Here is a 12,690-nt window from a genome sequence, read left to right on the forward strand (position 1 = left end):
GAACAGTTGAAACTGGAGCAGCAGCACGGCCAGGTGGACTGGGGACAGCAAGGAGTCATCATGCCAGGTAGTCCTGAGGCATGGTCCTATGGCTCAGGTCCTACGAGAGAGAGAAAAAAAGAAAGAGAGAATTAGAGAGAGCATACTTAAATTCACACAGGACATCGGATAAGACAGGAGAAGTACTCTAGATATAACAAACTGACCCTAGCCCCCCGACACAAACTACTGCAGCATAAATACTGGAGGCTGAGACAGGAGGGGTCAGGAGACACTGTGGCCCCATCCGATGATACCCCCGGACAGGGCCAAACAGGAAGGATATAACCCCACCCACTTTGCCAAAGCACAGCCCCCACACCACTAGAGGGATATCTTCAACCACCAACTTACCATCCTGAGACAAGGCCGAGTATAGCCCACAAAGATCTCCGCCACGGCACAACTCAAGGGGGGGCGCCAACCCGGACAGGAAGATCACGTCAGTGACTCAACACACTCAAGTGACACACCCCTCCTAGGGACGGCATGAAAGAGCACCAGTAAGCCAGTGACTCAGCCCCTGTAATAGGGTTAGAGGCAGAGAATCCCAGTGGAGAGAGGGGAACCGGCCAGGCAGAGACAGCAAGGGTGGTTCGTTGCTTCAGAGCCTTTCCGTTCACCTTCACACTCCTGGGCCAGACTACACTCAATCATATGACCCACTGAAGAGATGAGTCTTAAAGGAAAGACTTAAAGGTTGAGACAGAGTCTGTGTCTCTCACATGGGTAGGCAGACCATTCCATAAAAATGGAGCTCTATAGGAGAAAGCCCTGCCTCCAGCTGTTTGCTTAGAAATTCTAGGGACAATTAGGAGGCCTGCGTCTTGTGACTGTAGCGTATTTAGCACTAACTGAAGTTTATTTAGTGCTTTATCTGGGTAGCCGGAAAGTAGAGCATTGCAGTAGTCTAACCTAGAAGTAACAAAAGCATGGATTAATTTTTCTGCATAATTTTTAGACAGAAAGTTTCTGATTTTTGCAATGTTACGTAGATGGAAAAAAGCTGTCATTGAAACAGTCTTGATATGTTCGTCAAAAGAGAGATCAGGGTCCAGAGTAACGCCGAGGTCCTTCACAGTTTTATTTGAGACGACTGTACAACCATCAAGATTAATTGTCAGATTCAACAGAAGATCTATTTTTTTCTTTGGACCCAGAACAAGCATCTCTGTTTTGTCCGAGTTTAAAAGTAGAAAGTTTGCAGCCATCTGAAACACAGGCTTCTAGCGAGGGCAATTTTGGGGCTTCACCATGTTTAATTTAAATGTACAGCTGTGTGTCATCCACATAGCAGTGAAAGTTAACATTATGTTTTCGAATGACATCCCCAAGAGGTAAAATATATAGTGAAAACAATAGTGGTCCTAAAATGGAACCTTGAGGAACACCGAAATTTACAGTTGATTTGTCAGAGGACAAACCATTCACAGAGACAAATTGATATCTTTCCGACAGATAAGATCTAAACCAGGCCAGAACTTATCCGTGTAGACCAATTTGAGTTTCCAATCTCTCCAAAAGAATGTGGTGATCGATGGTATCAAAAGCAGCACTAAGGTCTAGGAGCACGAGGACAGATGCAGAGCTTCGGTCTGACACCATTAAAAGGTCATTTACCACCTTCACAAGTGCAGTCTCAGTGCTATGATGGGGTCTAAAACCAGACTGAAGCATTTCGTATACATTGTTTGTCTTCAGGAAGGCAGTGAGTTGCTGTGCAACAGCTTTTTCTAACATTTTTGAGAGGAATGGAAGATTCGATATAGGCCGATAGTTTTTTATATTTTCTGGATCAAGGTTTGGCTTTTTCAAGAGAGGCTTTATTACTGCCACTTTTAGTGAGTTTGGTACACATCCGGTGGATAGAGAGCCGTTTATTATGTTCAACATAGGAGGGCAAAGCACAGGAAGCAGCTCTTTCAGTAGTTTAGTTGGAATAGGGTCCAGTATGCAGCTTGAAGGTTTAGAGGCCATGATTATTTTCATCATTGATATAGTACTAAAACACTTGAGGGTCTCTCTTGATCCTAGGTCTTGGCAGAGTTGTGCAGACTCAGGACAACTGAGCTTTGGAGGAATACGCAGATTTAAAGAGGAGTCCGTAATTTGCTTTCTAATGATCATGATCTTTTCCTCAAAGAAGTTCATGAATTTATTACTGCTGAAGTGAAAGCCATCCTCACTTGGGGAATGCTGCTTTTTAGTTAGCTTTGCGACAGTATCAAAAATACATTTGGGATTGTTCTTATTTTCCTCAATTAAGTTGGAAAAATAGGATGATCGCGTAGCAGTGAGTGCTCTTCGATACTGCACAGTACTGTCTTTCCAAGCTAGTCGGAAGACTTCCAGTTTGGTGTGGTGCCATTTCTGTTCCAATTCTCTGTAAGCTTGCCTCAGAGCTCGGGTATTTTCTGGATACCAGGGAGCTAGTTTCTTATGGCAAATGTTTTTAGTTTTTAGGGGTGCAACTGCATCTGTATTGCGCAAGGTTAAATTGAGTTCCTCAGTTAGGTGGTTAACTGAATGGTGTCCTCTTACGTCCTTGGGTAGGCAGTCTGGAAGGGCATCAAGGAATCTTTGTGTTGTCTGTGAATTTATAGCACGACTTTTGATGCTTTTTGACGGGTGTGAGCAGATGATTTTGTTGCGATTGCAAATGTAATAAAATGGAGTGGATCTAGGGTTTCTGGGATAATGGTGTTGATGTCAGCCATGGCCAGCCTTTCAAAGCATTTCATGGCTACAAACGTGAGTGCTACGGGTCGGTAGTCATTTAGGCAGGTTACCTTCTTGTTCTTGGCCACAGGGACTATGGTGGTCTGCTTGAAACATGTTGGTATTACTGGTTGGGTTATGTACGTACAGTCACTGTGGGGATGACATCATCAATGCAATTATTGATAAAGCCAGCGACTGATGTGGTGTACTCCTCAATGCCATCGGAAGAATCCTGGAACATATTCCAGTCTGTGCTAGCAAAACAGTCCTGTAATTTAGCATCTCCTTCATCTGACCAATTTTATTGACCAAGTTTTTGCTTATAAGCAGGAATCAGGAGGATAGTATTATGGTCAGATTTGCCCAATGGAGAGTGAAGGAGAGGTTTGTACAAGTCTGTGTGTGTGGAGTAAAGGTGGTCTAGAATAGTTTTCCCCCTCTGGTTGCACATTTAACATGCTGATAGAAATGAGGTTTCCCTGCATTAAAGTCCCCGGCCTTTAGGAGCGCCACTTCTGGATGAGCGTTTTCCTGTTTGCTTATGTCGGTATACAGCTCATTGAGTGCGGTCTTAATGGTCTGTGGTCTTAATCGGTCTGTGGTGGTATGTAGACAGCTACGAAAAATACAGATGAAAACTCTCTAGGTAGATAGAGTATCTCATGATAAGCTGTAGACCACACTACCTCAGGCGAGAAAAACCTTGAGACTTCTTTAGATATCGTGCACCAGCTGTTGTTTACAAATATACATAGACCGCCACCCCTTGTCTTATCAGAGGCTGCTGTTCTATCCTGCCGATGCAGTGTATAACCTGCCAGCTGTATGTTATTAATGTCGTTGTTCAGCTACTACTCTGTGAAACATAAGATATTACAGTTTTTAATGTCCTGTTGGTAGCATATAGTTTGTGCTTTTAGTTTGATTGTACATTGCCTAACAGTATGGATGGCAAAGGCAGATTAGCCACTCGTCGCCTGATCCTCCCAAGGCACCCCATCTCCTTCCGTGAAATCTCAGTGTCTTTCTCCTGTGAATGACGGGGATGAGGGCTTGTTCGGGTGTCTGGAGTAAATCCCTCCCGTCCGACTCGTTAATGAAAAATTATTTGTCCAATTCAAGGTGAGTAATCGCTGTTCTGATGTCCAGAAGCTCTTTTCGGTTATAAGACATGGTAGCAGCAACATTATGTACAAAATAAGTTACAAACAATGCAAGAGAACAAACAAAATAGCACGGTTGGTTAAAAAATAATTCAAACAGGGCCATGTCAGTGCAATCAGATCACAGTTTCATATTAATGTTTATTAATGCACTTCACTGCAGAATATTTATTAGACTGTTTAACATACTTGTATTATTGTTCGGCCAGAGCTTTGAACAGTGAAAGATCATATAAGACTTGTAAAATAATCTGATCATAATGATGAGCACTTTCTCAAAAGTCAGATCTTCATAAGTAATTGTTATGCAACTCCATATGCTTGCTAAAACTCACCCATCATCTAATATTGTATTGGAACGGGATCAGAAATAACCAGTAGGTGGCGCCACAGACCATGCATTTTACTCCACAAGCCCACAACACAGAAAGAGTTTATTGCCATGATTCAACTTCTCTTCATTGCAATGCAAGGCAAGACTGGAAAAACATCTATGCCACAGCTACATTATTCCCAAAGCAGTTGACATCTCATTCAGTCGTGTGGTTAGATGTGAGTATATATTTGATACTGGTTATCAAGTTGTTGCTATCGTGTGGTCAGATGTGAGTATATATTTGATACTGGTCTTCAAGGTGTTGCTATATGGAAGTAACGATTTGTCTTTTTAGCTGAGAGAAGGCTTTTCCGGTCAAAGTTTCCATTGTGAGTCGGAAGTGGTGCACCACTAAAGCCAAAGGCTTTTAACCCAGTTAAAAACAATAATAGCGACAGTGATGAGTAGCTAATGAGAAAACGCATTAATTAAATCTTTAACATCACGACAAAGAGCAAGATACCTCGATATTACCACCGCGTGACTAGACTGACAGGTAGCTGCTAGCATCAGATGCTAAGCTAGCTATTTCTTGTAGCTAACGTTAGCTGTCTGGAGCCGGGGAGGTGGACTTGTCTAGTTTTACTGTTGATAGATTTGCTTAAACCACTTTTCTCTTGCTGTTGTGGAGGTATTGGATTTCGTTATTCAATAGTTCTGCGTTGGACAATTTTCAGGTGAGCGCCCACTGCGTAGTTAACTAGCCTAGATACCGAGCCAATATGTCCACATTGGCACAATGACAATATGGGCCCAATGCGGGCTAAAATATTGGCCACATGTAGGCTTTCCACATTGGGCCGATGTGCCTTCGCTCATCGGCTCCACATTTGCCCCAAAGACATTGGCTCAGTGTGGGGTTGAGGGTAGCCCTCACTTTGCCTTGAAAATGTGCCCAAGTTGGCAGGATGTGGTCCCAATGCGGGTTAAACCCATGTAGGCTGCCCACATTGAGCCGATGCGCCTTTGCTCACATTGGCCCCAAGGGCAGCCCTCACTTTTCCTGAAACGAGCCCACCCTCTTTGATCGGCTGCCTGTTACATTGTATCAGAAAGACAACAATGTTGTTATTATATATATATATATATATCATTATCAGAGAAACTTAGTTGTCATATCTCATGCACTTATTTAACTTTTTTTTTTTATGGTCTTCGTCATTGACAATGTACGAGGTATTTTTTTATTTTTAAATTCACTAAGATTGCACAAAAATAACTATAGAGCTATAAGGTTCTATCTGAAAAAAAATGATTCCTAGATAATTGTCTTTAAAGTTCCAAACACTCATTGGTTTGAATGGTGTTTGCAATATTTTTTTTCTCTTCACTTTAACATATTTGCAAACCACACCACTAACAATTCTAATGAGCCCCCACCTCTACATTTATGAAGAAGCTGGGCTTGGTGTGGGCTAACCTGTGTTGGACTGGTGTGGGAAAGCCATGTTGGGCTTGTTGTGGGTTAGCCCGTGTCTACTAAATACTCACATGGGGTCATGTTTGCTGGGTAGATATTGTATTGTTGTCAAAGGGTATTGTGTAACAAGCTGTTAGCTATCAGCCATATGAGCCAATGACAGCTGTCGTGACATCTGTGGTTAGCCAAATCCACAGTTGGCTATTACGCTATCTAATCATACACATTGCCCTTGATATCGACATGTTAACAGCTATTGGGCCAAACGAGAGTATCTCTTCATCATGTTGCACCATACAGCTACATACATAGCTACCTAAATAGTTAGCTAGTTTGTATTCATGTCATGAATGATCTGCATCATGCCGTGCGTGGTGAGTTTGCATACAATGATTGATGAATAGTTGCTAGGCCTATTTGTAGCAATGTGCTTGGACTAATGACAATCTCTTTCCCTTCTTCTCTTTCAGCACTTTTCCTAGCTGTGTGCTGAAATGGAAAAACCATCCCATTTGTTTTCAAGGATTTAGCGGAACGGTTAAGTTCACATTTCTCGTTACAACATCCAGTCCATCACTCATCTCTTGTTGTCACAATATAGTTTAGCTAGATCTCCATTTACCTTCCATTGATGATAGATTTATCATGTCATACGTCATCACTGTGCATTTGTCCTCTGTGACAAGCTGATGACAGATGAGTGGTGTTGCTAACATTCAAGTGAAGCTGTTTTTCACTTCTAAGATGCAGAACCCACATTACAGCCAGGTGGGAGGTTTCCTGCTGTGTTGCTTTGTGAACGTGTTCAGAGCACATCTGCACAGACTAGTGTAGACGTGCAGTGGGAGGAATGCCAGTGAACTCACTGTCCCTCCCCATGCTATTATGTCAGCACAATGCACTACATGTTTCAACACCCTCATACAGGAGAGGTGCTGGGAAGGAATAACTTGGCTTGTCAAGGATTGTCATCAACTACATCGTGACATTGCCTTCACCTCCATAATGTGACTGTTCTAATAATGCGTTGTTATTATGACAACTCCATATTCATTGTTATAAATTGAAACAATTTATCCTCCGTAGGAAAAGTATTGAAATCATAGAAATATATAGATCATATTTACATTTGAGTCATTTAGCAGACGCTCTTATCCAGTGCATACATTTTCTTGTTTTCTTGTACTGGTCCCTTGTGGGGATCGAACCCACAACCCTGCCGTTACAACATACATTCCCATTCAAGTTGACATTTGACAGTGGGTGGACAAGCGGCCATCTTTCTGGAAGTTGAAGTTAATTAAAAGTACATTTAATTGATTTAGCAGCTTAATTGCAGTGTTTTGAAGGGATTTGTCCATTCTATAAGTTCTATTTCTATGATTGAAGTGACGCCTACCCTGTATTCAAGAGTATGCGACGTCTCAACCGATGATGGGCACAAATCAAGCTTTATTTATACAGCACATTTCAGACATGGAATGCAACACAATGTGCTTCACAGGAAAAAAACTAATTAAAAACTGAAATATTTACTACACAACAAACAGAATAAATAACAAAAACTGAACGACTAAAAAGCACCCAAAGGAAAAGCAAAGCTAAAAAGGTGTGTTTTTTAAAGATTTATTTTAAATATGTCCACAGTTTTGGCCCCCCTCGGGTTCTCTGGCAGGCTATTCCAGAGGCTGGGGGCATAATAACTGGCTGCCTCTTTTTCCCAGGCTTTGTGATAGTTAAAAGGCCAGTGCCAGAGGAACTGAGGGACCTACTGGGTACATAACTTTAAACCATGTCTAACATGTATTGAGGTGCACAATTGTGGATTGATTTAAAAACCAATAGAAGAATCTTAAAATGAATTCTTAAACTCACAGGCAGCCAGTGCAAAGACCTTAACTGGTGCTCTCCATCTGGTCTTGGTCAGTACCTGTGCTGCTGCATTCTGTATGTTTTGCAGTTGACCAATGGCTTTCCTAGGTGGACCAGACAGGAAACCATTGCAGTAGTCATAAAAGCATGGATGAGTCTCTGTATCTGCCTGAGAGAAAACGGCCGCACCGTGACAATATTCCTCAGGTAGTAAAAATCTATGTTGGTCACATTCCTAATGTGTGATTCGAGTTCAGAATTCAAACTAACACCTAGGTATTCTTGTTTTTAGTTGTAATATTTTTATTTATTATCATTGGTGCAGCTGGCGGGTGGGTGTTAAGGAGTGTGGTTTGGCGGGTCATCCATCCACCTGTCATCCATTCATCCACAATCCATCGACCTGACAGGTGTGGCATATCAAGTAGCTGATTAAACAGCATGGTTATTAACACAGGTGCACCTTGTGCTGGGGACAATTAAAGGCCACTAAAATGTGCAGTTTTGTCACAACACAATGCCACAGATGTCTCAAGTTTTAAGGGAGCATGCAATTGGCAGGAATGTCCAACATAACTGAATGTTCATTTCTCTGCATATGCTGCCTCCAATGTCATTTTAGAGAATTTGACAGTTACGTCTGGGGGGTTCTAAGGAGTATTTCTGTCTAATAAAGCCCTTTTGTGGGGGAAAAACTCATTCTGATTGGCTGGGCCTTTCTCCAGTCATGTGAAATCCGAAGATTAGGGCCCAATGAATTTATTGAATTATTCTATTGATTTCCGTCTTTGAATTGTAACTGAGTAAAGTCTTTATTGGTCTATGTTGCGTTTTATGTTTTTGTTCAGTATAGTTCTCAAGGACAATGGACAATAGTTCAGAGAAATCAGTAAATGAAGTAGGGCAGTGCTTTGGTGGCCTATACAGTGTTATGATGCTCAAGACCCAAAGTCGCCAAACAAAAAGTCCTTACAGCTGAGAGCATTAGTAAAAAAACAAACACCTCAGATTATGTCAAATAGGTTCTAAACTATAACATTTGTGAATTTTTAAAAATAAATTAATAAATCATAGAATACTTTCACAACCATGTTTGTAAGCTTTGAAATAATAACTTTCCACAGTTTCTCTTTTTCGGTGATGAATATGGGTCAAATAGGAGCACCGCTATCTCGTTTCTGACCTTTCTGACCACTAGTGCTGACCGTTTAGTGCTTTTGGATGACGTTTCGATTATTTAAAAAAAAATAGTAACGGTTTTCCATATTTTTATTTTACATTTAAATGCACTATGCATTATGTGGGTTGAATGCTGTAACAATACAGAATTTAAAAAGTCTCACGATGGTAGTGATTGCCCATTCACTGCTTGTCACTTATTAACCATCATTTATTCTAGGGCTGTCCCAGACAAAAAAAAATCTTGGTTGACCGAAAGTCGTCTGTTATTTGATTTATTTTTCCATATACAGTACCAGTCAAATATAATAATTTACATTGTGATGAATAGCTTTGTGACACACACCAGGTTAGCCTAGTTGGGTTATACTACTGAATTATGATTCACACTCTACTGTATTGTGACATCACCACCTGCACTAAAGCGTGGCCTACAATGAATCTTTCAATTACCTGTCTTGTTCTCCCATAACTTAATTCTCTCCTAAGTTGACCTGTTTCACTGACTTTTTGAAGCTGTTTCTGCCTGTCAGAAGTCTCCTTCATGATAGCCCCAATTAGATCAGTGGGGAAACCACAGGGTGAGGCTGCCGCTGATGTCGTGATAAGATGAGGGTAGGGGTCTACAGTTATGCAACTGGAGATTGGATGATTAGATCAGACTTAATGTGCTGTAATAAATCATAATAAAGGTCGATTACATTTTGTTGTGGTAAATTCGGTGGAAATGGCTTGTGGTGTGACGGATCTGGAGGATGAAACTGAGTGTTTCTCTGTAGAAACCCTGTTGAGATTGATCAGACTATGTTTTTCGGTCCAGGTTTTTCAGTTGGGGTGTGTCGTCCGAGAGGAGACTGGACATCCTCTGGCTGCTGGAACACTCAGAACCACAGAAATCCTCTCTGCCCGCATGAGTATTATGTTTTTTCTAGAGCCAGTGCCAGGGAATCGCTCCTTACGGTCAGATCAACACTTAACTGAGAACCAGAGAGTACTGTATGCTGCCACACCTAGACAGTCATGGAGAGAGATGGATAGAGGGAGACGGCTAGGTATGGGAGACAGACAGATAGTGGGTTGAGATGTAGGCTAGGTAGTGAGACAGACCAAAAACATGTCAGCAATAGCCTGAGCTGAACACAGAAATGGAGAGACCGATAGTGAAATGAATAGTGTGAGGGCAAGAATGAGATTGGGAGAGATCCTTAGACAACACAGCCTTATTGTTGGCCTGCTCTGTTGTAATGGCATTTCCTGCTGCACTCCATGGGTAGAGAAAACGCTCATGAAAACAAACAGAATTAAAGCTGCAAGCAGCATGGCCGGGGTTCATGACTTTGGGTCACACGGGGTACGGGGGATGACCTTACAAAGTTAGCATGTTCAATCGCTTGTTTTAGCGCAACCATGTGGCCAATTGGCATGGTATTGCTTGAGCGGATGTGGCCCATGGGCCTTTACCATGCTAAATTGCACAATCCTGGGTCTTATAATCTCAGGGGAATTTGCATTTTTTTTCACCAAAATGGCAGGTAGCCTAGTGGTTAGTGCGTTGGGCCATTAACCGAAAATGTTTCTGGATCAAATCCCATAGCTGACAAGGTAAAAATCTCTCGGTCTACCCCTGAACAAGGCAGGTAACCCACTGTTCCCCGGTAGGCCGTCATTGTAAATTTAGAATTAGTTCTTTACTGTTCTTTACTCTCTCAAGACATCTCGTGGCCATTTTTGGGAGCTTTTGTCTAATTTTGTCTTTAATTATCTCTGTCCCTCTGTGTGGCCTTTATCACATGTAAAATATATGAAATAGTTCAATAAGATGATTTGAAAATAGAAAATAAAATTACATCTGTAAAACTGTATCCTAAATACAGACTGTCAATTTAGTGAATACCGTTGGTGGTTTAATATAAGGGTTTAATATAAGGGTTTCTGCAATATAATTTCAGACTTTTACCACTTATTTTACTACGTCAGTATTTATTTGTTGTCAGTGTTTTGCTGTAAAACTGGTGGCAGTTGTGAAAAATGTCTAGTAATGTCTAGTAAATTAGGCTATTTTTCTCTTCAACCATATGTTCCATATACTAGAAACTCATGGGCACAAAAAAAATAACACTGTATAACAATATAAACAAAATATTCAGGTATAAATGACTAAAGTTGTTATGCATTGCCATAGATTTTCTGTTAATTACCAAAATTACTGAAGATTCCGGTGAAGGAAAACACAAAATGCCTATTCCTCCAGATAGTTGACACTATAATCCTTAGCCTGCAGATATGCATTCCTAAATTGTGTTCTTTCTGCGTCTGAATTCCATAGTTTCACAAGAGTTGCTCAGTGTTCCATTAGCGTGTTCTAGCCTGTTCCAGGTTCTACCTCCCAGCCCTGAGCAACCGAGAGGGAGAGTAGGCTACATCTATCTACCCTAACACTCTGCCACTGTGTCTGCGTCAGTGGTTAGCAAAGAACAGGCCTCAGGGGAATTGAGTGTCTAGTTTATGCAGAGCTGTCAGTTGAAGGAAGACTTCAGATATTGAGTCACGGTTCTGGTTGCAAGTTTCTATAGACCGGGTCACGATAAAGGAGTGTGTGCAACATTTGTCTTGGACAGCCACTGAGTTTTGTTCTAGTCCCGCTGTAATACACACCTGATTTAAACTAAGTGGTTTATATTGAAATCCATTATTAGCTGATAAGCTTAATCCAGTAGGCTTGGGCGGCATCCAGATTGTCATACCTTCATACCGACCTTGTGCCATACCGGGATATTTGAGATACCGGCACTGATCACAAAACCCCACCCAGCCTTTGTAATCCGAAAGATAGCAATGTTAACAAGTACATGTCAAATCCCATAGAGAATGCTAACTAAATGCTAATGAGTGCATTGCGAACATTTTATACAATCTCTGAGCTAAACTATCTGCAAGAAGGATATCCTAGTTCATAAAGTCATCCAAGTTACTCAAAAATGCTACTCCGTTTGGCACAAAACAGATATTAGACAGCAAGGCTCTTGATCCAGGCGGGGATTCACTGCTTTTACCAAGCAAAGCTTGATTTTGGAAAAGCTAACCACTTTGCTAGATAGCTAACTAGCTACTAAATTAGCTAAACAAATGCAAATTTAACTTAATAGTTATAAGATACCTAGCTGGCAAATATTTAGTTGTGAATTCTATACTGTAAGTAGATCACCTGGCGGGTGCTGCACAAGAGTGAGTGACTCACAAGGCTACGGTCTCGTAGTTGTGTGCTTGTAAACAAACACAATGTGACTGGGAACTATCGTTAAGATTCATAATGAAAGTTGTGACAGGTAAAATGAAGAACGCGTTCTTCTTTACCTACTAATTTATTGCGCAAGTTGTTGCAGGTGTTTTCTGTAAAAGTAGCTACAAATATAAAAATGTATTTTAAAACTTCAAAGAAATAGTTTCAATGGTATTGACTGTATTGAAAAACCATTCCGTGGCAATTTCCAAATAACCCGGTATACTGCCCAAGCCTAGAATCAAGTGTGTTATTGCAGGGGTGGATTAAAAGCCTATGCACCATTTCTCTTGGACTGGAGTTCCCCACCCCTGTTGAAACCATATTTTCTGCATGCGACAATTTGCAAACCAGACTGACATTGTTTTTCTTTTCTTTAAAAAAATAATTGTATACCTCACAGGTATCTCTGTCACCCTGGCGACGCTGGAGCCACAGGGTGGGGCTGAGCTAAGTCCTGGCATCATGGTGGTTGCCGTGGCACCCGGCTCCGCCTCCAGCCCACAGAGAGAAGCAGTGACCAATGAGCTTCAGGAGTTAACTCTGCAGCCCATCTCCAACGACATGCCTGTGCGAGACAGGAAGAACGGTGAGTTGGTGTCGAGGATCCCCCGTATGATCCTCCTCTTTCATCAACTAT

The 12,690-nt window shown here is 41.5% G+C and overlaps 1 protein-coding gene across 1 annotated transcript in view; it reads left to right on the forward strand.

Moving 5' to 3' along the window:
• Nucleotides 1–4,458: 4,458 nt before the first annotated feature.
• LOC115144171 (myocardin-related transcription factor A-like) overlaps nucleotides 4,459–12,690 on the forward strand; it is a 44,079-nt gene continuing 35,847 nt past the window's right edge. The window contains 2 exon segments of the mRNA XM_065002488.1: nucleotides 4,459–4,475; nucleotides 12,454–12,639. Coding sequence (XP_064858560.1) covers nucleotides 12,516–12,639 — 124 coding nt within the window. The 5' untranslated portion in view covers nucleotides 4,459–4,475; nucleotides 12,454–12,515.

Source organism: Oncorhynchus nerka, linkage group LG16, assembly GCF_034236695.1.
Source record: "Oncorhynchus nerka isolate Pitt River linkage group LG16, Oner_Uvic_2.0, whole genome shotgun sequence".
Taxonomy (NCBI): Eukaryota; Metazoa; Chordata; class Actinopteri; order Salmoniformes; family Salmonidae; genus Oncorhynchus; species Oncorhynchus nerka.